General features: G+C 41.2%; 1 protein-coding gene across 3 annotated transcripts in view; it reads right to left on the bottom strand.

Moving 5' to 3' along the window:
• GRB2 (growth factor receptor bound protein 2) overlaps nt 1-25,873 on the bottom strand; it is a 72,188-nt gene that overhangs the window by 27,380 nt on the left and 18,935 nt on the right. Inside the window, exon 3 of one of the 3 annotated variants that reach the window (XM_043528573.1) lies at nt 21,558-21,607. The exons of the other annotated variants lie outside the window; for them this stretch is intronic. Coding sequence (XP_043384508.1) covers nt 21,558-21,602 — 45 coding nt within the window. The 5' untranslated portion in view covers nt 21,603-21,607. The remainder of the gene's footprint in view (nt 1-21,557; nt 21,608-25,873) is intronic. 3 annotated transcript variants of the gene reach the window in all.

Consider the following 25,873-nt stretch of genomic DNA (forward strand, 5'->3'; position numbering starts at 1 on the left):
CCATAATTTCCTGAAATTGTGAAAATTAATATTGATTAAAAAAATTAAAAATGCTTAAAACCCATAATTTTACGTAACTGAAATTTAAGTGAAAAATCTAAAAAAAAAAATGCTTAAAAACAAACTCATTAGTCACAGAAATTATTTTAAAAAAATCAAATTCAAATTTTTTCATACCCCGAACAGACACAGCTATGCTAACAAAACTTCATAGTTTAGACTTGGTCTGACTGTGATGTACCAATCAATTCTATTCACTTAGATGAGATTCACTTAACCGAACATTTAATAAAATCTACAGTCACTTCTGATTCAATCCAACAACACGTGTCAAAATGAGAAGTAGTGTTATCTAGCAGTCAGGGTAAAGTCAGTCCTCCTGGTTCTATTCCCAGATCTGCCACTTACATCATAGTCTTAAAAGCTGCTGTCCCTCCCAGTCTGCTCAAGCTGCCTCCAGCTTTCCGTTTAAGTTTAGGAGCACAGCTATTGAGCACGAAATACACGTTTGCTGTTGTACATTTTTAGAACATTTAGACAAACACAACTCTGACCATAACTTCTCAGAGCAGCCTTTAATGAAATTGCAAGGCCTTTGTAAAAGCTCTTGGCAGAACTTCTGAGGGATGGAGGTTGAAAGTCATTGCCAGAAAATAAAAAAGGGGCTATCAAACACATTCCAGTGAGTGTGTTTTACAGTTCCTTTTAAGTTCATGGAAGAGACTTTGCAGAAGTCTAACAGTGGTCCTGTGGCATTTTGCAAGAATGTGGGATCTTCTCAATTTTGCAATTTCCATTCAGCAAAACTAATCTGTCGCAAGCACCATTACTAAATGATATGTCAGAAATAGGACAGCTGAAAAAAATAGTGGAGGACAGGGACATGATCAGTACATACTAACTGTTGTGACAATTCAAACTCAGAGCTTGCCCTCTTACTACACCACACTACAAATGAAGCAGGTCTGAATTAGGAAAGCTAAAAAACATATCTTGTGGAAGGAAAAAAAAAAACAAAAAAAACATGGTTCACTAGTCACAACAGGGTTGTGATACTAGATTTATAACCCGGGGAGTCCAGTCCTCATTTTGCCCTGAAAAAAACTGGGAAGATTTCACTGATTTACCACATTACTGTTGCTCCTCTTTTATGACCCTAGGATTTAGCATTTGTAGTACTTTACGAACAATGTTCCTCAACATCTCTGTGGTAAATCTCTCCATCTTACAAAATGGAGGAAGAAACAAAGATTAATGATTTTCCCAAAGTCACACAGCAAGTGGAACAGCCAGGATTAGAATTTGGAGTTCCCAACTGCTGGACACACACTCAGTTCACTAAACCACACTATTATTTCATGCACAGAAGTAGTCTTGCAATTAGAGGACAAATGAAACTTGGCTTCCATTTTAGTGAAGAGGAACAGAATGTTATCCTCCAAAGCAAACCACTCCTTCAAAATCTCACCCTTGGTGCCCCAAACCTCTAACGTAACACCCCCAAAAGTCCTCTTCCAAGACTGAAAAGCACAAAGGAATATAGGGACGGAGATACATTTCCTTCTTATTCCAAAGGTGTGATGGACCCAAACTACCTGATACAGGATTGAAACAAAAAGTACATTTCAAATGGATTTACCTAAAATAATCGTTAGCCCTTACACACTTCACTCTCCAGGGAAAAAAAAGACTGTTACTTACCTGTTTCGTAACTGTTGTTTAAAATGTGGATGCACATGTATTCCACTCAGGTGTGCGCGCACCCAGTGCACCAAAGCCAGAGAAATTCACCTGGCAGTACCCATAGGGCTAGCACTCGTGCCCTTTGCCTCTTAGATTGTCCCCTGGCTATACTGACAGATTCCAGGATCAGCACTGATCACACAGTAGACATAGGGGCTCGTGGCCTGTCCATTGATGCTTTACTCACATCCACAGTGGCCTTGGAATCCACAGGGCCCTCCTCATTCCTTTAGCTCCTGATCTTCAACCCACTCTAGATAAGATCACCTAACCAATCTGTGACGCAGCCACCATGCTGCATAGTCAGATGAAGGATGCCACCTCAGCGCAGGTACAGCCTGAGGCCATTGTACAGTGTTGCACAAAGAGTATCCAGTGACTCAGTGTCCTTCGTCCTCCTTGCCACCAGACAATGCCATGGGACCAGATGCTTTCTCTCCAGTGCTAGGGGATTTCTGGGCACATCAAGAACTTTTTACCTAGGGCTGACGCCAACCTTCTATCCAGACTGAAGGTATACAGGAAAACACACAAATTAGTGGCCATTCTCCAGTCCTTGTCCCCAGGGAGAGTAGCTCTCCTGATCAATGAGGCATTTATTGGAAATAGCCAGAACTCTGTGAAACACCCTAGCTTCTGTGGCACCTGTGGCAAAGCATAAGGACAAGCATTACTGCATTACTACATCCCTACTGAGGATTTGAGTGCTTATATGCATCCTGCTCCTAACTTGCTTGCCATGACAGTGACCAATAAAAGATGATGTCATGGGAGGAACAAATCCACGCCCAAGGATAAAGAGGTTCGATCTCATGGGCAGGAATATTTATTTGACCTCCTCCTTACAAATGAGGATCACAAATCAACAGGCATTGATCTCAAAATATAACTTTCAACATTGGGGCTCTGTGGCAAAATTCACAGAGCAGTTGCCTAACGTTTCTAGAGAGGAGATCAACAAATTTGTGATGGAGAATCATCTGGTGGCCAAGCCCTGGACTTCGCCATAACTCTGGCAGCTGTGTCAGCTACAGTGATTACAATGAGAAGGTGATTGCGGTTACAGAATTCAGCAATGGCAACACCTATACAACAGGCTATAGAGGTCCTTCCTTTTGATGGTTGAACACTCTTTTTTGACAAAACAGACGAAACCTTCCATTCATGGTTAAAATACTGACATGCTAAGCATTTGTTCCATGTGATCTGCAGATTCAGGAAGACTTCAATGCACCCAACAGTTCAAACTCAGTTCACATTTTTCATGTTAACTTAAAAAAAAAAGCAGAGAGCTTGAAGCACAATTCTGCAACCCTTAAAATATAAGGGACCCTTATCTAAGGCTCCAAAAATACCCATTTATGCAATCAACTTAATAGTTCTGCTTTCCTGGAACAGCACAGATTTTGCCCAGGAGGTTAGCTGAATGGGGCAGAGAAGTCTCTGGCTGCTCTGAGGGGAAAGGGAAGCAGCAGAATGGTCCAAGTGTTGCTGTGCCTCTAACAGAAAAGAGGGAATATGGTGGATGAGGTAGCAATAATTTGTGAGGGAAGGAGCAGGGAAGCAGAACATCCTAGTTGCTGCTGCTTCTTCAAGAGAAGGAGAAAAAGGAGGAGAACAGAGTACATGAAAGAAAGCTAGGACGCAGATGGTTTCCTGAATGTCTAGGAGGGTGGCAACAGTGACAGAGCCATGCAAAGAGGTAGTGGGAGCCCCAAATTAATTTACTGGTGGATGTGGAGGGGAAGAATAGAGAATTGTTTTTTACTCTTTGGAGGGGATGGAACTGATTAATCAGGGCTCCCACATTCCTCTGGGCTGACAGGCTTAGTCCTTGGGTGAATAAATGTCAAGGCAATTTTTCAAACTCTCTATATAGACAGATGTTCAATTCAGTTCTGTCACATTTCTGAAAATCATGACCTCTAATTGCTGAGATAGGAATAAAAGATATTTCTCAGGTCAGCCAGCCAGGCTGAGCTAAGCCTTAATCCTGATCCTGGAGACAGACACTGAAGGTCTCTACAGCATGAATGGTGAAAACACTGGCCTCACACATAGGACAGCTGCAGAGTTCAGGGCCACTGAGTTTATTATAATAATGGATGGTAGACTGATAAAGCCTTTTTTTTTTTTTTGCTTTATAATCCAAGTGACATGCCTGCCCTTAAGTCCTTAGGCAGGTTTGTTTCTCTAATCACCTCCTCATTGGCCTTATTTACTGTGCCTGCCAATCTACTTGATCATGCATTACAGACCCACACAAATGGAGAAAACTAGGGCTATATGTTGACATGGTAAAAACTAGACTTTATTAATACAATTTGCATGAATAGTGAGACTCCAGTCAATCAGAGAAGAGGGTTTTGATATAGCCATATAATGACGACTGCCGTATCCTTTCAGGTAACATTTACATACACTAGATCTTTTTGAATGTTATACGTTGACGTGTATTTTTTGTCAGTCCCTAGAACACACTGTATGCATGATTACATATGAAAGCAAGAAAAAGCCCACATTTCATTACCTAGAGACAGCTGCCCCAAGTGTTGTCACTAATCAAATTACCCCAGCAGAGAACTCCAAAAATTCTGACCAATGAATTGGAAGATTGCCATTTTTTGTAATCACCAAAACAGGATTTACAGCTTTAGCACTCCATGAACACAGTTATCACAATTTCAGCTATATCCCCTGAACTGCAGAATCTCTCTAAAATCCCCACTTCCAATTAAAGGAAGTAAAAACTGGCTGACATCTCAGTTTTTGATTGAGGCAAGGATGGCAAATAGCAATCTCTTCTTTTTCTTAAATAATCTAAAGGTGATTTTACTTGAGATCCCTGCTGAGTGATATCCATGCACTGAACAAGGATGTAAGAAGTTCCTAAATCAAGAATTAACACTTTGGACAGAGAACCCATGATTCACTATTGCTGTCAAGAAGTGCAGTAGCAACTGTATCTGCACCTTTTGGGACCACTGGAATAGCTTGGGCATTCAGCCGCAAGATTAACAGGAAAACTAATGGAGAGGAACAGGACACAGATGAGCACTGGGAAGAGGACAGATCTTTATTAACCTGACCTAATGCACTAGTAGCAGAGACCCTGAGTAACGAGAAGTAGACTTTAAACCACAATTAACATACTGCAGAAAAAAACCTCACTGCCTCTGTTTTATGCAAAATAAACGTCTGAATAAATGACGTGGCTCTTCTGGCTGCAAAATTTGTCCTGGCTGCTTTAAAAACAAGCAGTACTGCAAATCAGTCATTACTTGCCTCCTGCTTCTTGTAAAACGAACCGCCAAACCTCCTTTTACTAGAATTTGATGGATTACTAAATCCATCATCTGCAGGGGCAGCTCCCTATATCCAGACTGATTGCAGATCATCTCCTACCTCTGGAAGCAAGGCAAGACACCCATTAAAAACTCTTCTGCAGTTTTGTATTGACTACAACATGGGTTCATCACGCTTGTTTAGATTATTTTCTCTTTTTGACAGGCATGATTTTGACCCATTGATTTTTAGTGACACCTGTCACAGATACGGTAATGACCTGAAATATCTTTGGGAGAGCTTACTGTATTAAGTCTATGCACCATTGTGGGCCAGGGATTGTATGTAATTTCATGGGGGAGGATGACCACAGCCCTCCAGAACTAATAAGAGTTGGGAGTGATCAGATAAATTCACTCAGGTTGTAACACTTCCAGAGAGCCACTTGGAGAGGCTTGCATATACTAGTTCAAACTGGATTCTCCAGAAACCAACAGACAAAAAAAGAGTGTAAAGTCAGATTATTTATTGAACAGTCCTAAAATCAGGGCCTCGTTTCTGATCCAGCAAACAGACAGAATCTTTGGCCAAGAGCGGAGGGCCCCCGATCCTTAGGGAAGGGTTGAAAAGACTGACACCTGCCAGAAGCCACCTGCTGGAGATGGGGGTGACCTTAATTTTTTTTTAGTATGTTTTATCTAATGCTTTCATTTCACCTTAATAAATATGGTTGCTTAGAAAGACCTGTGTGGTAAGTCATAATTGCTGGGAATTATGTAGTTCATCACTTTCAAAGAGTAAGCAAAAGTTCAGACATGAGCCTTTTAGGCTATCTGGTGTGTTGGGGATATCACAGTGTACGCAGGGAACTTTGCAGCCTGGAAAAACCCCAGTAAGGAGAGACACACACATGGGTCTCCATCCAAGAGAAGTGACAGCTGAGGAGCCAGGAGCCTAAAAGTAGGTGCCCTTGTGGACCGTGGAGGGAGAATACTGGTGTAGCTGCCTTGAACTGTGATAACACCAAAGAAGACCAAAGACAACGAAACCCCGAATTTGTTAGTCTCAGCCATCCTTTATAACTGCTTGCAGACAAAAAAAAAAAATCATTGGAGAAGTGTCTCCTGCAAACTCCCCTTCGCTCCATCCCATTTCACCCCCACCCTCCAGGAACCCCCAAAATGGAAGAGACATGCTATCACTGGACTAGACCAGATCATGCAATTCTTTAGTCTTTGCGATTTCCCACTACTCATTAAATAAATACTTCATTTATCTAAAAAAGTATATATTAAAACAACACTGACTGCCACATAGCTCTCACAAGCAAAACAACCATCACCACCTAGCGTGAATGCACAATTGAGGCAATATTTTTTGGTAAGGAAACAAACACCAGTTTTGTGTTTCTAAGGGATTATTCTATACAGTGAGAAAAATAATTTAAGTAATTAAACTAATGGGCTGTCCCAGTGACTACAGGAGAACCCTGTTCTGCTGTGGGGAAAACCCAATTATATTCGTACTCTCTTGCTCCCTAGGCCAGCAGCAATAGGATTGTAGTGAGGGCAGACTGTTCAGCTGTGTTGATGAATGGCAACAAATCCTAATTAAAGAATCTCACAACCAGTATGTTCCAGGGAGATAATGATGTGGGATTAACCTAGGCAAGACCATACTATATTGTCTTGTCTTCACTACCATGGGCACGGCCTATGAGAAGTGAGGAGAGAACCAGGAAAAAAAGGAGCGGTAAAAGGAAGGAAAAAAACCTTGTTCTCCCTCCCTCTCACCAAGCCTGTGTGTTAAATGCCACAAGGTTGCGGGGGTTGTCCTAAAATTTAACAGTATTTAATATTTCAGATTACTTGCCTTGTGTTGGCTGCCCTCATACTGCAATAAGGTACCAGGAAAAAGACAAAGGCACTGTTCTCTCAAAAGACACGCCCAAGATTCATTGATCTGGAAGTCTAGCATTATGGTACAATATAATCTCAAATGCCCCATGCATGTGTTCCAATGTAAGTTACAGCAAACTGCACTTTTAAAGCCATCAAGGAACCAGACTCTTACTTCTACCCACAACTACCAAGTGTAGCAGCTGTCAGCTAATCCTCATTTTATCATATTACCTTCCTTACGTACACAGGCCCAATCAAGTGAAAGAGTTTATTTCATAACCTATGTCTGGGATTGTCCAGGAAGAACAGCGCTTCCTTCACAGGTTAGAGACAAAGGCCTCTTGTAAACCTGAGTCCACCTGACAAAGTTTGCACTAGAGAGTGTTTACAGTAAGACATGCTAGTCCAAGGCATACACTAATCCTTTTTTCGGTCACAAATACAAGCACAATAATTTAACTTTCTGCAGTCAGCTAAAGCAAACCCCCCAGTAAAGTCAATGCACTTCTGCACCAGGAATGGAAAAAGAGGGACTGCTTGCTCAAACTTCAGCTAATTTTTCCAAAGCATAGAACGTGTACCTATGTACCTTAAGTACCAGCATGAAACAGGTAAGGAATTGACAAGTCAGTGGATCATGGTCACATTGAAACGAGACCACAGGCTGCTCCACTTTGAAGTCTGCAGGGCCTCAGAATTTTCTTCAAAGATTTGGATGAGGGTTGGTAAATTAAGTAACCATTCTACCCAAAAAACTAATCTGAAATTTCTGGTCTACCATGAACTAGTATTGGCATCTCTCCAAACTGTAAATCTCTACATCACTTATTTTAGATCTAAATTTAACTTTGTCCCACAAGGATCTGATTTTCAGAAGGGGTCATATTTGATATAAATATTCTGAACCCAGAAATTAACATTATAGAAAAATGTTAGTATGTTGAAATGTTAATCTATCCCTTTAACATCCCTTAGCTGTTTGCTGCACCATTTTGGGTGACAATCTTTTAGAACTCAAACGAGTAAACTATGAATCACCCTTACATGGCCTGCTGGATAACTAGAACTTGAATAGGTTTTTCACCTCAAAATAGGAGTTTGTTTGGAAATTGAAGAGGGGAAGTAACTGCTCGCTCCAGGAGCAAACAGCACACCATGCCCCATAATTACCATTTTACACCATTTTTGTTGCTGTTGAAGAAAGGGTTAAATAGAGGGAATTTTCAAATCCAGAAGACTAAATGTAATGAGATCAGAATAATGAGATTACCTGATTCTGCCTCACACACATAGCTAGGATCAGTCCTAATCTCTTCATTTCAAGACAGATGGAAAGCATGAAATCAGAGATAACAGGAAGACAATTTCCTAGAATAGGCAGCTTTTCAAGGTTTACTTCAGAGTAAATCAACATTTTGCTAGATCCTTGCCTATTCTGACCACTTCCAATAGGCTGGTGGAAGCAGGTATCAACAGCACCACACTGTACATTTCTTATTAGTTGTGTCGCAGCAGAACGGGAAATTTCAAATATTGGAGAATGGCAGGGGCACAGGTAGAGATTGTATTCTACTGCAGCTCTACCAGACCTCTTCCTGATGCTTTAATTGGAAACAACCAATAGGAGAAAGACAGACATGACCTCACTTTGCAAAGTTAGAAATTATCTGCTTATCAATTTTCACTACAAAAGTAGACATGCAGTACTAAATTACTGGTGATCACTAGTGAATTTGTATTGGTGGCCAGCAATGATTTAAGACAGTCAGATACAGCAGGTATCAATTGGTTTTCTTGCATGAAGGAGCCATTTTCAGGGTCTTTGCTCAAGGCAAGAAATAAAGAGAATGTGATATGCAACAAACATATCTTTTCCATGTGGAAAAGGCTGAAAGTTTTTTTTCCAGCAAAAATCTCATATAGAATAACCTCAGGATAAAGAGTTAGCCGAGTGATCACTGAAGGTGGCCAACAGACAACTCCCACAATGGAATATATCTGGCTAAGAGTCAGTTATAGAGCACGCTATAATAGAGGAAGGAGAGGTAAAGAAAAGCAAGATATTAAAGCTCTAGCTATAATCACTAGGATGGCATAAGACTAAACAAAATTGTTCAGAGAAACCAGCAGTAAATAAGCACTTAAGCTCATTCACTGCTTATGGACTTAAAACGAATAGGACCAATGGTTGAATTACACTACTGGAAAAAGTTTTAAAGAATGAGTTAACAAGCCATAGCTGCTTCTACGAAAAACCAAGTATTATGTAGGTCAGCAAGAGAGCTATAGCCCACTTTCAATCACAGCTTGTGATGCATGTGACCTTCGTAGTTCACTCTACATTTTAAACTAGTTCTACAGAGGGATGGTGAAAAATTTAAAGAGCCCCACAAGATGTAATCTTTCTGAATGGACTGGTAAATGAACATTGCTTTCACCACCATTTAAACAAATTAGCGATTTACATAGATATGCTTTTAGTCAGCAACTGCACAGTATGTCACAAGACTATCTTGGCTGACAAAGAGCCTGTTCACACTATAGCCATAACCATGATTTTGTAACTGATTGCAGCACAACCACAAGTAACACAATTTGGTTTGTATCCATACAGCAGCTTTTCTGCCATCATAACCATATTTGCATGTCCATACCTGCTCCATAGCCTCAACATGTTTGCATCTGCATTCTAGGCCAGCGATGCTCACATCTCAGTGGTTCAGGAGCCACATTAGCAATCAACATTACCCACACCACCATAGTGTGAATTCATTATTTCATTTACTATTTTATGCATATTATTCTCAGAGCAGAATGACTGACCGAGTATTCTAATTTAGTATTCTTTAACAGTTAATGGTTAAGAACATAGTACAAACATCCTGAATGGTTAATGACTCTAATTGGTTAATTAAACTCACACCGCATTTTAATATCATGTGTTGCAAAGAGCCACTTGAGGCACCTGAGCCTCAGTCTGAGGATCACTGTTCAGGCAGTTATCCCCCACTCCCTCAGTGGGGGAAGACATGCAGAGCAGTAAGTACTGCTCATGAGGTCATGCACTTTGGGATGTTTTACCACAAGGACTGCTGGGAGGAATAAAGGACTGGTCAAAGCAGTTTCATAGTCTTGGTCAGAAGATCCCGTCCACATACTTTGCTAAACTGACTGGAGGAAGATAGCCATGTATCAAGTTAGGCATCTGGCAAAGGCAACCCATTGCTTGCTGTTATTATTTCCAACAGAGTCTTAATGATGCCATGCATGAACAAACCCACATTTAGAGCCAGCCACAGAATCATAGAAATGTAGGACTGGAAGGGACCTGGGAGGAGAGGTAGATATGCTGGAGGGTAGGGATAGGATACAGAGTGACCTAGACAAATTAGAGGATTGGGCCAAAAGAAATCTGATGAGGTTCAACAAGGACAAGTGCAGAGTCCTGCACTTAGACGGAAGAATCCAATGCACTGCTACAGACTAGGGACCGAATGGCTCGGCAGCAGTTCTGCAGAAAAGGACCTAGGGGTTACAGTGGACAAGAAGCTGGATATGAGTCAACAGTGTGCCCTTGTTGCCAAGAAGACCAATGGTATTTTGGGATGTATACGTAGGGGCATTGCCAGCAGACTGAGGGACGTGATCGTTCCCCTCTATTCGACATTGGTGAGGCCTCATCTGGAGTACTGTGTCCAGTTTTGGGCCCCACACTATAAGAAGGATGTGGAAAAATTGGAAAACATCCAGTGGAGGGCAACAAAAATGATTAGGGGACTGGAACACATGACTTATGAGGAGAGGCTGAGGGAACTGGGATTGTTTAGTCTGTAGAAGAGAAGAATGAGGGGGGATTTGATAGCTGCTTTCAACTACCTGAAAGGGGGTTCCAAAGAGGATGGATCTAGACTGTTCTCAGTGGTAACTGATGACAGAAGAAGGAGTAATGGTCTCAAGTTGCAGTAGGGGAGGTTTAGGTTGGATATTAGGAAAAACTTTTTCACTAGGAGGGTGGTGAAACACTGGAATGCATTACCTAGGGAGGTGGTGGAATTTCCTTCCTTAGATATTTTTACGGTCAGGCTTGACAAAGCCCTGGCAGGGATGATTTAGTTGGGGATTGGTCCTGCTTTTAGCAGGGGGTTGGACTAGATGACCTCCTGAGGTTCCTTCCAACCCTGATATTCTATGATTTGTTAGGTTATCTAGTATAGTCCCCTGCGCTAAGGCAGGACGAAGTATTATCTAGACCATCCCTGACAGGTGTTTGTCTGATCTGTTCTTAAAAAAACTCCAAAATGATGGAGATTCCACAACTTCCATAGGTAATTTGTTCCACTATTTAACTACCCTTACAGTTAGGAAGTTTTTCCTAATGTCTAACCTAAATCTTCCTTGCTTTGAGGACAGGACAAGAATTAACACGCTTAGCGGTTAAAGAGAACAATTTATCACGCACTTCTTTATAACAATCTTTTACGTAATTGAAGACAGTTATGTCCCACCGCAGTCTTCTCTCCTCCAGACTAATTAGATTACAAAGAGAATTACAAGTTGTAGTGTGGACAGAGCTCAGGAATGAAATTCATGAAACACTTTTCCTTTCGGTAGCCAGAGTCCTCCTGAAGTAGGACAAGTTCATGCATATTACTAACACAGCTCCTTCTCAGTGTGACATAAGAACTCAGCTTTCCAATGCGTGCTTGTGTGTAATCCATTTAAGACATATTGAAAGTACATGTGCCAGTGAGGAACCTCAGTTATATGTATCAGATCAGAGCTTCTTGTTTTGTTTCCATTCTGTAAGGTAACTGTTCATAGGAGTTGCCTAAAACAGAAATAGACGGGGCATGGGATGCATATTCTATGAAATGTATAAGTGGCTACAACCAGAAAGAAGTTAGAAAGTTAACTGTACACTACCTAAATTAGTATCAGTGGCTTTTCTGCCAAGTTACACTGCATGAGGGAGCAACAAAGGGAATAAAGAAGTGTTCCAATGGGGAAATATTTTTAAAGGACTCAGATGGCATGTTGCTATATTCTTGTGCCAAGGCTTTAACAGATGGGTGGAGCTACAAAGCAGCAAGCCAGTTAGTCACACTTATTTACAGGATTATGCTGGGGACACAGTAACAGTTTGAAATTCAATGAAAGTTCACATACAGTCCATTCTTCCACACATCTCAAGCCCTCGCTAGAGGGTATCATAAGAGCTACACAGCATGTGCTTCATTTTACTTAGCACAGTCAGCCATTTTCACTGGCAACATTCTGCTAACAGAACAAGACCCAGCATGAGGAATACAGACTCTAAAATGTAATTCTTTACCTCCCAATTCTTAAGTTCCAAAACACACTCCAGGAAGAATTCTTAAGTGTTGGAAAATGTCAACAAAGTCAAGGAATAAGACCAAGAAACGGCACAATTAAGGATGCTAGTCAGAAGCCAGGCCTCTATGTATTTTGCAGCTAAAGAACTTACTGCAAAAATCTACCTACAGAACTGTGCTCCAGAATCTAAATCTTTGGCATAAGAAATGTTTCTAGCCCTTATGACTTCAAAGAAAAGCTTGAAAACACAAACTGAGCATATGGTGATGAAGCAGTTCTCTTCCTGAGTCTGCAGAAAGCCTGGAACACAAACTCTGAGATATGAACTGCTCATTTCATCTCAATGAGATTCTTAACTCTCAACCTAAAGAGGACAATTTAATTTCAATATTGGTAACAAAAATCAAGCCAATTTATTTATTCTTCTGATGGTTTAGGGAATCTATGTAGAGTATTTGAATGGTTTGATATTGGCGACTACCTGTATCCTACTCTCTAGAGCTTAATTAAACATATGCACAGACGGCTGGGGTGTGAATTCAGCTTTATGTACAGATGAGACTGCCTCACACGCTTCCCCAATTGCCACAATCTCCAGCTTTCCTCCCCACATGGCTTCCATGATGCAGTTGTGTTGTTGATTCAGATACGCTAAAGGCATTTGTGAGTGGGAGTACAGCATAAATAAATTGTAAAGATCAAAAACAAACATGGTTACTGTAGTATTCCTTTTTAAATATTTCATAAGACAGTTTCCATTTTAAATTTAAAATGAAGCTGTGACAGAAGTTTCTAGTTTGCTACAAGAATGTGCTGGAAAACCCTGAGATCTTGCAGCAGAATTTAAGTCTAGCTTGCTATAAAGTATATAGGGCCTCAGAAGTAGGGAATCGATCTAATCTATATAAAATTATTATACAGGCAGCAGAACACATACATGTAAAATTGTAAGAAAATCACTCCTTTTTCAAGCACATCACTGGGCTGTGATTCCATTCCTGCTGGAGAACCAATAGTGTGTACTGCAAAGCAGACATGCTTCTGTGCATACAGAAGAAAAACATTGGGTAACAGCCACCTCACTATGAACAGCAAAAACCCCACAGCTTCCAAGCAAACACAGGAGGACCCAACCTGTAAAGCATGCACCTTTCTCTGCAGCCTAGAAAACAATACACTTGGATCTGGATTTTCGACCGAGGCCGGAGGAGCGGGAGAAGGAGGGATGGCACAACCACAAAAAAGAAACTGGACGTCCAACAAGGATACTTAAGATTTTAGATTATTCCCTTTAAAACAAAGAAAGGGATGACAGCTAACTGGCCTAAACACACTTCAGGGAAGAAACCAGTAAATGATTTTAAAGGTGCCACGGGAGGAGGAAAGGAAGGACTTTTGACCTCAGGGAATGAGAGGCTTCTTGTGCTGCTACCCTCCCGCTCCAGAGATTTAGGCCTGGTTTATACGATGAAGTTAGGTCAGCATAAGCCACCTTGCATCAACCTACTGATGCACATGTCTACACTCAAGTTTCTCTCTCCCGACATAAGTGTCCTATTACGGCAACGCAGTAAAACCACCTCCCCAAACAGCGATGAACATGGTCGACCTACAGAGGTCAACACAGTGCAAGTTTAAAAACTGCATGGCCTATGTCAACAGTAAAGCTATGTCTACAGTACAAACTTCGGTTAACAAAGTGAGTGTATCACTGGTGCATGTGCACACTTGGCTGCTTGTGTCAGTGGTGTGTGTACACACCAGTAGTGCTTATGTTAATGCAAAGAGCGGTGCACCATGGGTAGGTATCCCAGTGTGTGTCATGCTGCCACCTGGGAAATTTTTGTAACATGCTGTGGGATAGAAATAACTCACTCCGGGATCTCTAGGAACTAGGGTTCAAGTTCCCAACATGCAACTTTCTCCATCCCACAAGGACATCCATATCCCAACACTTTTTTTTTTTTAAATCTCACAAACCCACGAGGCAATGTTCAGAGTCTACCATCTCTTACAGAAGCATGGAACCACATAGCTCCATACTATTCTAATGAATGTTGCAAATACAGAACACACAAATTCTCCAGTATTATCAGAACAATGGGAGACATAAGGATTTCTTTAGAGGACACATTGTTAAGGGACATTGCGAAAAACTATTCAAGGTTGTTGGTGACATTCACAGAGCAGCTTCAGATGACACTGTTTCTGGGCCCAAGAAATGAGTATCACCAACAGGTCTGCATTGCAATGAGACTACATTGCAATGGAGCGCCAAGCAGTAGTTGCAGAACTTTCGAATATGAAAGGCCACATTCCTGGATCTGTGTGCAGAGCTCACCCCAGCCCTCCAGTTCATGGACACCAGAATAAGAGCTTTGTTGAGAACGGAAAAACAAATGGCACTCGCACACTGGAAACTTGCAATGCTGAATTGCTACCAGTCAATGGAAAATCATTTTGAAGTTGGAAAACTCAAAGTGGGGACCACTGTCATGTGAGTGCATAGGGCGAGTTGTGTCCTGTTATGCAGGAACGCGACACTTGGCAATGGTCAGGACATAATGAATGGATTTGCAGCAATAGGGTTCCCTAACTGCAGTGGGCAACAAATGTCAAGCATATACCTATTTTGGTACCAGGCCACCTTGCTATAGAATACGTAATCAGAAAGGGCTATTTTTCTATGGTTGTGCAAGCCTTGGAGGATCACTGGGAATGCTTCACTGATATTAGTGTGGGTTGGTCAGGAAAGGTGCATGATGGTCAGAGCTTTAAGAACTCAGAACTGTTCAGAAAGCTGCAAGCAGCAACTTTCTTTCCTGACCAGTGGACTTCCACTGGCAATGTTGAAGAACTAACAGTGATCACCCCAAGGAAACGACCAGCTCAGCAGATGCAGAATGACAGTTGAACTGCTTTGGTAGATGGAAGGGATGCTTGCAGTGTGTTTACTCACAAGACAGGATCGCAGTGAGAAAAATATCCCAACGGTTACGCAGAACACAAGAGGCAGATATAATGTAGGTAAGGCAAAGGGAGGAAAAGAGTTGCCTCCAGGGTAGAAGAGGAACAGCTGTCTGATGAGTGTTAACAGCCAGACACAGGGGCCATTACAGGAGCCCAGTGTGGAGCTATGCAGATACAGAAGGCTATGAAAGAGCACTTTAGCAGTCAGCCACGTTAACATGCAGTCTTTGTCTGTGCTCTGATCCTGAAGGGCTGTTAGTAATTTTGTAGTGCTTGGTGTACATTTATACATATAACACTGTCTTATAATGAACCTATGAATTATCCTGTTTTGCTGTACGTTTATAGCTATTACACTGGTTTCAGAGTAGCAGCCGTGTTAGTCTGTATTCGCAAAAAGAAAAGGAGGACTAGTGGCACCTTAGAGACTAACCAATTTATTTGAGCATAAGCTTTCATGAGCTACAGCTGAATGCATCCGATGAAGTGAGCTGTAGCTCACAAAAGCTTATGCTCAAATAAATTGGTTAGTCTCTAAGGTGCCACTAGTCCTCCTTTTCTTTTAACTATTACACTGTCTTACAGTGAAACGATGAATATGCAGTACTTGCTGTGTATTTACAAATGACTGGGTGTTTTCTTGAACCTATGAGCTCTGTACACTTACAAGTACTAGGTGGTTTGCATACTGCTATCCAGTACGTGGGGTGAACTAAAAAGAATTTATTTTCAAAAAATATAATTTTATTGACGGACAAAAGCAGTAAACAAACCAATTTGCAAATAAAAAAGGAAAATACAATACAAACTTTTAACAAATTAACTGAACCGAACATTCAATTTAGAAGGACAGAACTGTTTGCGACCTCTCTCAGTGCACAAATGCAGCCCATTTTGGCTACATATACACCAACTGTCTCTCTTGTAGGTCAGGGTATGTGAAGCTGTAGTTGTCCCTACTGTTCCTTGGTGTGCACTGATAATGGTAGTTATGTGACCCCTGAAGCCACGTGGATCATTGGGGGGTGTAGGGAGCTGCCAACATGGAGTTCTCCAGAGACTGCACAGGGTGGTGAGTCCATGGACCTATAGGTCAGTAAGAACCTGCAGCATTTCTGTTTGTTGCTAGAGAAGCCCCACTGTGTCCTGGTGCATCTCCCTTTCCTTTTCCTGATGGGATTCTTGGGTTTCTCTCCTTTTCTCCCATCATCTCTGTCCCTCTCCATGCTGTCTGCCATGTTGGCCTGCCAGGTCCTTTGTTTGTGGTCTGATGCATCAGTGCCTTGCAGGATCTACTTGAACATATTCTCCTTAGTATGCTCCCTTCTCCTTCGCATCAGGTTCAGGTGTTCTGTGGGTGTGGAGGGGGCATCCCTCAAGGCCACAAGGTCAGCAGCTACACATAAAACAGACAGTTGTATCGTATTTACAGTTACAATGGAAAGTGAAAGTTTCAAAACTCCATTCCTTTAGTCTCAAATTTTTTTTTTTTTTTTTAAATAAGAGCGGTTTATTGACACTTCAGCTGTGGAGCGCCTCTACCCAGCCCTAGTCATGGTGAGTATCACACACCAGAGGGTGCAGGGAGAAAAAAGGAGGGTATTAACATTTTCAGTTGCATGAAACAATTCAGTCCCTATTTCCATTGGTACAAGTATAGCACAACAATACAGAGTACTGGCACTATGTTCCAGAGTGGTGGTGATTTTAGCTGCTCTCACTCCTGAGGGTCACAAAAGGCACAGTGGACACAGCTGCAGCTGGCGTTCCAAAGCCACCTGGGTCCATACGCCACTAGGCTGTTTGCTACAATAGAGCCAGCCAAACTCATCATAGAGTGGCATGGGAAAGCGTCCCATCATAGAGGAAGAAATAAGGTGGCCATCTGTAGAAACTCTTGGGAGAGGATTGCAGAGTACCTCCATGAGAGTTTCATTGTGATCTCTCAGGAGGATACAAGGGGTATCCCTATGTAACCTCCCCCCATCCCAACTCAATCATACAGAGGAACAAAAAAAACCAACCAAACAAAAACCTATAGCTACCTCTGTTTGTAGTATCACTACCTCTTCTTGTACGTGTAACAATGAAAAAAGTAGATACCTATATCTTCAGTAACTTGGGATGGCCCTGGTGCCATCTTAAGGGAAAACGTACGCACACACTTACTAGAGGTCCCCTCCCCTGTGTTGGGCTTGCCTGGTGGTATTGGCTAGACTGAGGCAGAGTCTCGAAGAAGTCCTAGCTCATGGCATAGCCAGGTACCTGCCCATGCCTCTCCCCTCTTCCTCACTGTTCACAGTACGGGTCTGCGTCTCTGGCTCCACTGAAGTATCCACAGTGGCCTGAAGGGTGCTGGTGGGCTCTCTGCCATGTATGGCATGCAGCTCATCGTAAAAGAGGTAGGTCTGCGGCTTTGTACCAGTTCAACTGTTGGCCTGCCTGGCCTTGCAGTATGCTTGTCACAGCTCCTTCACTTTCTCGTATCACTGCTGCTGATCCCCTTCATAGATGTCCACATTTCTATAACTGGTCCATACTGTACCCATACAAACCCAGGACATCCAATACCTCCTCTCCACTCCAAGCAGGAGCATGTCTGCAGGAGGTAACTGGCATGATTGGCTGGGCAGCTGCACACAACAAGAGAGAGCCACTAGGTGTGCTCACCAAACCGGGCAGTCAGGGAAAGGCATTTCAAAAATATGCAGGATATTTTGAGGGGGAAAGGGTGGCTGCCAGTCTCTGACACCTAAAGCAGTAGAGTTCACAATTGCGCCCAGAGTGATCACTGCTGGGCATTGGGGGACCGCTGCTGCAGGACTGTTACATGGAGGAGACATGATCCCATTGCACAGTAATAACTCTGCCTATACAGCAGTACTCAGGTGTGAGCTACCTCCAGTGTCAGAATAGTTTTCCCAGTCCCTGTCCTTACCAGGAAGCAGCAAGGGCTAGAATTTCCACATGTGAACCAGGCTGGATTTTTTTTTTTTAAAGTCACAATGGCGGCGGTTTACAGTAAAGGATCTTCTGAATTATGCAATGTGGGGAGAGGTGAGTCGGGCTGAAACTGGTGACACCTACATGCTAAAGCAGATGCCTCTGAAAGTTTCCACTAGGCTAAAGTTCCTCTTTCACTTCTAAGGGTAATAAATAGAACTGGACGTGAACAAATTCTCTATAAAGAAGAAAATGTTTACATGGAATTTTCTTACACTAAGTTAATATTAAAGCAGGCAATTAACATTCAGAGCATCCAACTGATGGAGCCTATAGCAATCATTACAGCTCACTGTTATGGGGGTTGGGGAAAGACAGAAAATAAAATACTTGTATTTAGGTCACTCACCATTAGAAATGGGTACAGAAGGATATGGCATATCCTAGCATATTTTTAAATTAAGAAGAGCATTCTTTCCACAAAGAGACAGACGAGACTGACGGTCTATTCTGGTTTCATACATGTAGTTAATTATACTGTACCTCAACAATTAAAAATGAATTATTTTAAGTCTCACGTTATTGATAGTACCATAAACTTTTTAAAAAAAAAGTTATTTCTTCCTTGGTCCCTAAACTCACTGAAGTGTGTGGGCAAAATCAGAACGTCCTTACATGAACAATGCAGATACGTAGACACTAAACGAGGCCCAGAACCTTAAGTCAGACAGCTGAGGAAACAAATTTTTAATGGAGAAAAAAGATCAGGGCTAACTAAAACCCATCCCAAATTAACAGAACTGTTCCAGGTCAAGAACAAATTAAAACACAAGAATAGAACATTTTATAGCTGCAATGCAATAGCCTGGAAGGGATATCATAATGCAGGTCACTGACACCCCGAAGGCATAGTTTTTGATCACAGACTAATTATAAGCTCCCAAACACCTGATAGGAGCACAGTATTTCCATTGTAAATCTCAGCAACGCTAAACTCTTCTCTACTGGCAGATTCCAATCAGGAGATCAATGGCGTGACCTGTGACCCTCTCTAGGCCTTGGGGAGAGGGCTTCATAATTAATAGCCCCTGCACAAGAAAATAGAAGTTGTAGACCAAGTGTCACATGGACACTTTTACAAATCATTCTCCAAATCTGTGGTGGGGTTATTTTCACAAGATTGAACTCTCAAAATTCCAACAAGCACAAATTCATGCCACTAACTCACTAACATAGGGATTTGGCCATAGAGACATTAGAGATCGATATGACACAACAGGATGCCAGCTGGTCCCAGGTGGTTTATAGCAATATTGCTAATATGCAGCCATAAACCTCCTTGGAAATATAGCTATCCAATTAAGCTGAGTTTCAAACAGCTGTTTGGAAACTGAGCTCTTCAGGCAAGGCTATAAAAGGAAGAAGAGCAGTCCTTCACCTCAGACCTCCATTTAATCAAAGTGATTAAACAGAATGAAGAGTCAAGCCCTAAGCAGAGGGCAGATTATTCCCCTAACTAGTGAGACAACCCAGAGTGGTTTCCAGCAAGTTTCAACCATCTAGGTTTCATGTGGGTTATTTGGCTATGGATCCCCTCAGATTCCTAGGCTACTCACCTCTACAAATGCACTAGTTAAAAATAATGTAGCAACAGCCATTATTATAAACAAAATGTGAAGAGCTCTTTTTTACTCTTCATCATGAAAACTGCATATAAATTCATTTCACCATAGGTTGCACATTCAGGTGTAAACTGTTCCTAGAGCAACCTACAAAACTGGACAGTATGTTAAAGAGCAAAAAGATTAGAATTCAGTTCTTCAGTGCCACCAGACAAAAAATCTGGAGTAGTAGCTATTATACTGAAGACTTTCAGCGCTGTAGATTAATATGTGCAACCTCTTTCGTTTAAGGCCTTTCAGCTTTGAGGGAAGGAAAGATAATTCAACTACTCTCAATACAGACAACAAGTCGAATCATGTAAGTGTTAATGTCCCTTAACTTTGCAGGATGTCTTATTACTATTTATAATGTAAATAGCATCACAGTTGTGTATGGTGCTGTAGAGTGACCGGAAACATGATCCCAACACAAAAAAAAGAGAAGTTTTGCATGACAGTGCAAGAATGGAGGATGGCAAAGGGGAGAGAACGAAGTAAAGTTATGGCGTTGCTGGTTCCTTTTTTTAATATTACTTTTATTGTAATGGATTGAATGAAGGCAACTGCTGGAAAGATTATAGAAAAGAGTGAGCTCTGAGGAAATGTCCACTCCAGGACACAAAATATGGTGAGTTTGTGAGAGGCATGCTTGGCAGTGTTCAAAATTTTTCAAACAAAATTTGGAATGTAACATAACTGAAGAGATTGGATGGCTCAAAGGATCAGTAATGGTAGACAGTGCATTTCCCTTCTGGATCTCTGGTATAAATAAAGCCCAGGTCAGGAACGAACAAACCTAATAACGTTTCTTGTTTTCTTGTGGGGGCCTACATGGAGAGAGTTGAGGGTCTCAGTCCAGTTCCTAAAAGACACAAAAATCTAATCCCTCCAAGCCTATTTATAATCTCTAAATGTTGGTAAATGTTGATTTCAACAAACACATGCAAACGGATGAAAAAAATATTTCCATCGATAAAAGAAGTGTACAGATAGGAAAAGAAAGAAAAATGCTGCTGGAGAAGAGTCCCATCTTAATAATGTATACATAATATATATAATGAATGCTGCATAAAGCATGTATTTACAGCTCTGCTAAAACAGCCAGCTCTGGCATTAGCTGAGCTAGATCTGCAGACAACTATGTGGCATTCATAAAGCTTAGCTTTTGGATTCTCAATGTCAGTCCTTAAATATTGTCGGACCCCTGCTCTCCCACAATTAAAAAAAAATTGAAAAAAAGCTTAAACACAAACATTGACACCTGCTGAAATTATAAAAATAAAAACTGAATTCTGCCGAACCTAATTGTAAATCATAATTTGCATCCTTCTTGGCAGTCTCGGTAGGGAATAAGGACTGAATGGGCTGGGTGAGTAAGTTGTCCCCTCAAGCCTAGAAGTGGTCTTCTCCAGGACGAGGCTAAGGCATACTGGCTTTCTTTTGCAATGGGAGTAAAACTGTTTTGAAAAACAGTTTAGCATTGCATCAGACTGTTTAAACCCAGGTCAACTGGTCAAAATAGAGAGGGCCACTGCATTTACACTGAATTTAAAAACAGTTATCAGCTTAAACATTGTTTGTCCCCTGATCACTATGCCTGGCTAAATCATGTTCTGGCAAAACACAATTTTAGTACCACTAGAGTAGGGGCCTGAGTGGAGCAAAGTATGTGTAGCTGAAGGGGGCAAAGGGAAGCCTGCATTGGTGGTCTGTGCTGTACCTGTTCTACGGCTGTAAGTTTCCAGCTCAGTGTGGCACTTTTCATAAGCACTAAAAAAACAAACAAACAAAAAAAAAACTATATTTAAAAGACAAAAGGAAAAGTTTCAGCTATGTAACATTTACACAGAGATGTTCAGGTACTCTGACCAAACAAGGAAAGTTGATACACATTTGATTTTTTTGCAAGGTGACTATTTGGATGTCAGGTTATGGAAGATATCCATGAGTACTTAAAAATGAGTTTCAGCTATCAGGCCCCATTTCCCCTCTCTGTACTTCTCTGGCTTTTTCTTCCCTATCCATAGCTTTGGTATATGCTTGTCACTCTCTACCGTCCATCTGTTAGTCTTTCACAGAGTGCAGTCAGGATGTGCTTAGACAGTGGTTTCTCCAGCAGCACTATTAAGACCAGATGAAACCGACTGGAACTGCACAATACCAGTTCTGCATGGAAACAAAAGGTACAATCCCGCAAGTCATTTTGTGAGATTTTTCCAGAGAAGCTATGGGGGTGGGAGGAAGAGGATATATAGGATTTCCACAATTCAATGACCAATTTTAACTCCTTTCTGATAAGTGAATTGATTTCCAGTATCAAGGCATATGTCTGGAATTTAACTACCTAGTTAATCAGATCTGAACAGCTATTTTTAGCATCTCTAATCAATAATTCTTTTACTCAATTAGACCATAATCCACAGGTAAACAGCAATAACTGAAAATCAGACTGAAGTTGTTGAAATGCCATTTTCGTATTTATCATGTCCAAGGAGTACAGTTCCCATAAGCATATCGTATCTGAAATCTGACTGTACAGAAGGATAATGGAAAAACCTACTCAACCTCAGCTAGAGTGGCATGGCTAGAATTTGGTGCTGATCATGCAAACCAAAGAGCAGACTAGCTCAGACCACAAGTCATCTGCATTAACCTAGCTGCTATTATTAGTGGAACCTGCTGGGTCATACATAGCTCATGAAGTATTCCCCCTCTCCCCAAACCCCCAGGCACATTTAAACCTGTAATGTTTTGGTACAAGTTAAAGCAAAACATAGCTCAGAAAATTGAAGAAAGTGTAAATTCCAGAGAAAAATTATTTAAATAAGAGGGTTTTACAGAATAACAATATAATTATAGTTCATCTGAACTGAAAGAAATGCTTTCTGCTCTCTGCACAGAGCTCTAGCTGCTGCTGCTATATGAACATGCAGTTCACAATGACACTGTGTGCATGCTGACCTGAATACAGAGAAGCAAACCAAATTCAGCAGGTACAAGCATATATTTTCCCTTCCATATTTTATTTATATAGGTTAGCACTGAACTTCAGGATTATTTATAAAATTATTGCTTGATAGTCTGTTTTCTAGCCAGAGAGGGAGACCCTAAAACTTTGTACTTATTCCAGCTGTTGCCTTAACCTACTCCCCAAGTAGGTCTAAAGATGAATTGATTTGTTCTGCCTTTGAAATGGAAAGAAACATCTCTTGTTCACCCATGCAAATTTAGAGAAAAGTTTTCATAATCTTCAATTAACATTCTTTTCTTTTTTCCTGAGTTTCTTTCACCATTTATGTTTTTAGGATAACTCAAGTAGGATTTCCATTGTGCTATTTATGTCTTAGAAACTATTCACCTAGTAAAAGGAATGCAAGCAGAGGAAAATTATGAACTCTGAAATTAAAATGCAAGTGTCAGATGTATCTACAAACTAAATCAGAATATTACAGGCTAGCTTCCTGATTTAAGATTTTTTAAAGGCTTTATAATTCCAATCACATACAGTTTTGAAGACTGTCAGTACACTTCTTGTGCCCTATTGAAAGAGGTCAGTTGTACCTTTCCATATGTTTAGATTATATCCCATACAAAAATCAGTGGAAAGTTTCTTTCAAATAATTCACTGGAATTGTCTTATCTAGTTGGGCAGTTCCACCAACATAGTAACGAGGTCATGCTACATCAAGCATCAGTCTATTGAGCACCCACTTTCTTCTCCACTTAAGTCATAATCTTGCAAGATGTGACAAGACTGCTTCATGAAGGAACTCAGCACTTTGTGAAATCAAGCCATTAAACATGTAACAGGGCCTGCGACTGAAGCAGAAATGCTTAAATACAGCCAGACAAAAAGGGAGGTTGAAGCTTGGAATGCTATATTGGGATGGTCAGTACTCATTTTAAGTGGAATAGCAGCATTTAAAATAAAATGTGAAACTAGTTATTTCTTTACTCTCCAGATAAAATCTTGAAAGTGCAACTTTCTTTCTCTTCTCTCCTTCCCCCTCCCCCCCAGAAAAGTTCCTCTTCTCTCATTTTGATTCCCTCTTTCCCAAGTTTATAATGAAACTTCAAATGAACATGGCTTTATTTACTTCCTCATGTGCACACCACTGTGTTAGCCCAACTTTGGCGATGACGTTTAACCGCTACTGCAGAGCCAGCAGAGGAAACTAAACAGCAAAAACGGTTGTGGGATAAAGCCATAGATAAGAACTTGTGCACCACATTTAATGCAGTATCAGTTTGTTGATCTGTGAAGAAATGCAGAAGGCATGCAATTCACCCAGTCTTGTGTGCTGCTAAATCAACAGAACAAACTGAATATAAAATGTCAAAAGCCTGAAATCAGGTATCTTAATATAAAATCCCAGACAATTCACAAGAATTCTGAGCCCTATTAGACACCACAAGAGAGGATTACTACCTGAGATTTAGATTTATTTTTAGCTGTAAAATTATCAGGGAAAACACAAAATCTGGTTGCCGGGTCACTTTCTTATGGTGGTGGGGGGGAGAGGGTGTGCCACAAACCATGACTAGTCTTTACTGGCTAGCAGCTGAACTGCCAGTTAGTAGAAATGCCACACATGGAGCCAATATGCAAATGTCCTATCTGGATATCAGTCCACAGTTATATCAACATATTCAAACATTAGCGTGTCAATGAAGAGCTGGCTGTTCACGCTTTGAAAAGGATTCTCTGTACAAAGTCTTTCCAAGCTCAGTTCACACTGGAATCCTGAGAAGCCTCCTTTGTTTAAGCTGTTATGGCTGCGACTGCTCTTCCTTTGACTAGGAGTGACTTCCTTACACCAGAACTGCTCTACACTGAAGGTGAGATTGTGGGTAGCACTCAAGTAGCACCCGCTCATCTTGTCCTAGTCTCTTTTAGCACACCTCCTTTGATACTTCCAATAGATGACCTTATCCAAGTGCTGCACCAGTATCTAATATCCTGCACCTCTGCTGCATGCAGTACTGGACTAAAAAACACAGAAGGTTTCACGCTACACAATAAAAACTGCAAGAACTTCACATGAACTTAAGTCATTGAGATGAACATGACCACTAGGCTAGACTTCCACCTTCTAGTCTGATGCAATGCTTATAATAAGTCTCCAATCCCAGAGAGCAAATAAAGCAAAGATTATTACTGTTAGAGATAGAATGCAACTTTCAGTGATGAGCAGACACTGATGGTATAATGAAGATGCTACTCTGAAAAGCACTTGTCAGAAGTCAAACTCTTTTGCAAAGGCTTGTTTTGACCGGCCACTTACACCTACCACTCCGCTCAAAACCATCTTGATTTTGGTGAAAGTCAGAAAAATTGGAGAAATTATGCTTTTCTGGTTTTCATCACAATCAAGAGGGTTTTGAGCAGAGATATGGGTACATAGGGCCCTACCCCTCACCCTCAGATGACTGCCTCACCCCTATATAGAGTGACTGCTTTTCTGCCACAGGCATCTGTGAGGTCACTGGCTCACCTCTTTATCGTGAGTGACCAAATGGTGATTTTAGTTTTCACTGAAATTGATGCCTAGAACATTCCTTGAAATTTTGGATTTTCAGAAGTTATTGCATAACAAAAGGGAGAATTGCCACAGTGTAGAGTGCAGAACCTCTCTTAGCCAATGAATAAAATCACACAGACGCACCACCGTTTGTAGCAGCTTAACACATATGTTGAATAAGTCATACCAGATAATCTGAAAGAGCCAAAAGCTGTTCTGTGAGTGCTTATTTTTGTACTGAAAGATCAATTTAAGAAATTGAGATGACAAGCAGCAATGGGACAGGTTGGGCCTTGTAGACAAGCCAGCAGACATAGCCAAATCTAACAGGAGCCATATGGCTGATAGATTACAGTCGAGGAATGATCATCAGTATAAATTATAGCAGTGTACACAGTTCTGCATATTATGACGTTAAAAGCTGACTGACTGTCACTAGTTTTCATCAGTAGGTCATCTGGCACCATCTAGCCAAAGAGATAACCGGCATCCTGAATTACACAGAGTTAAATCT

The sequence above is a fragment of the Chelonia mydas genome, chromosome 14, assembly GCF_015237465.2.
Source record: "Chelonia mydas isolate rCheMyd1 chromosome 14, rCheMyd1.pri.v2, whole genome shotgun sequence".
NCBI classification, from domain to species: domain Eukaryota; kingdom Metazoa; phylum Chordata; order Testudines; family Cheloniidae; genus Chelonia; species Chelonia mydas.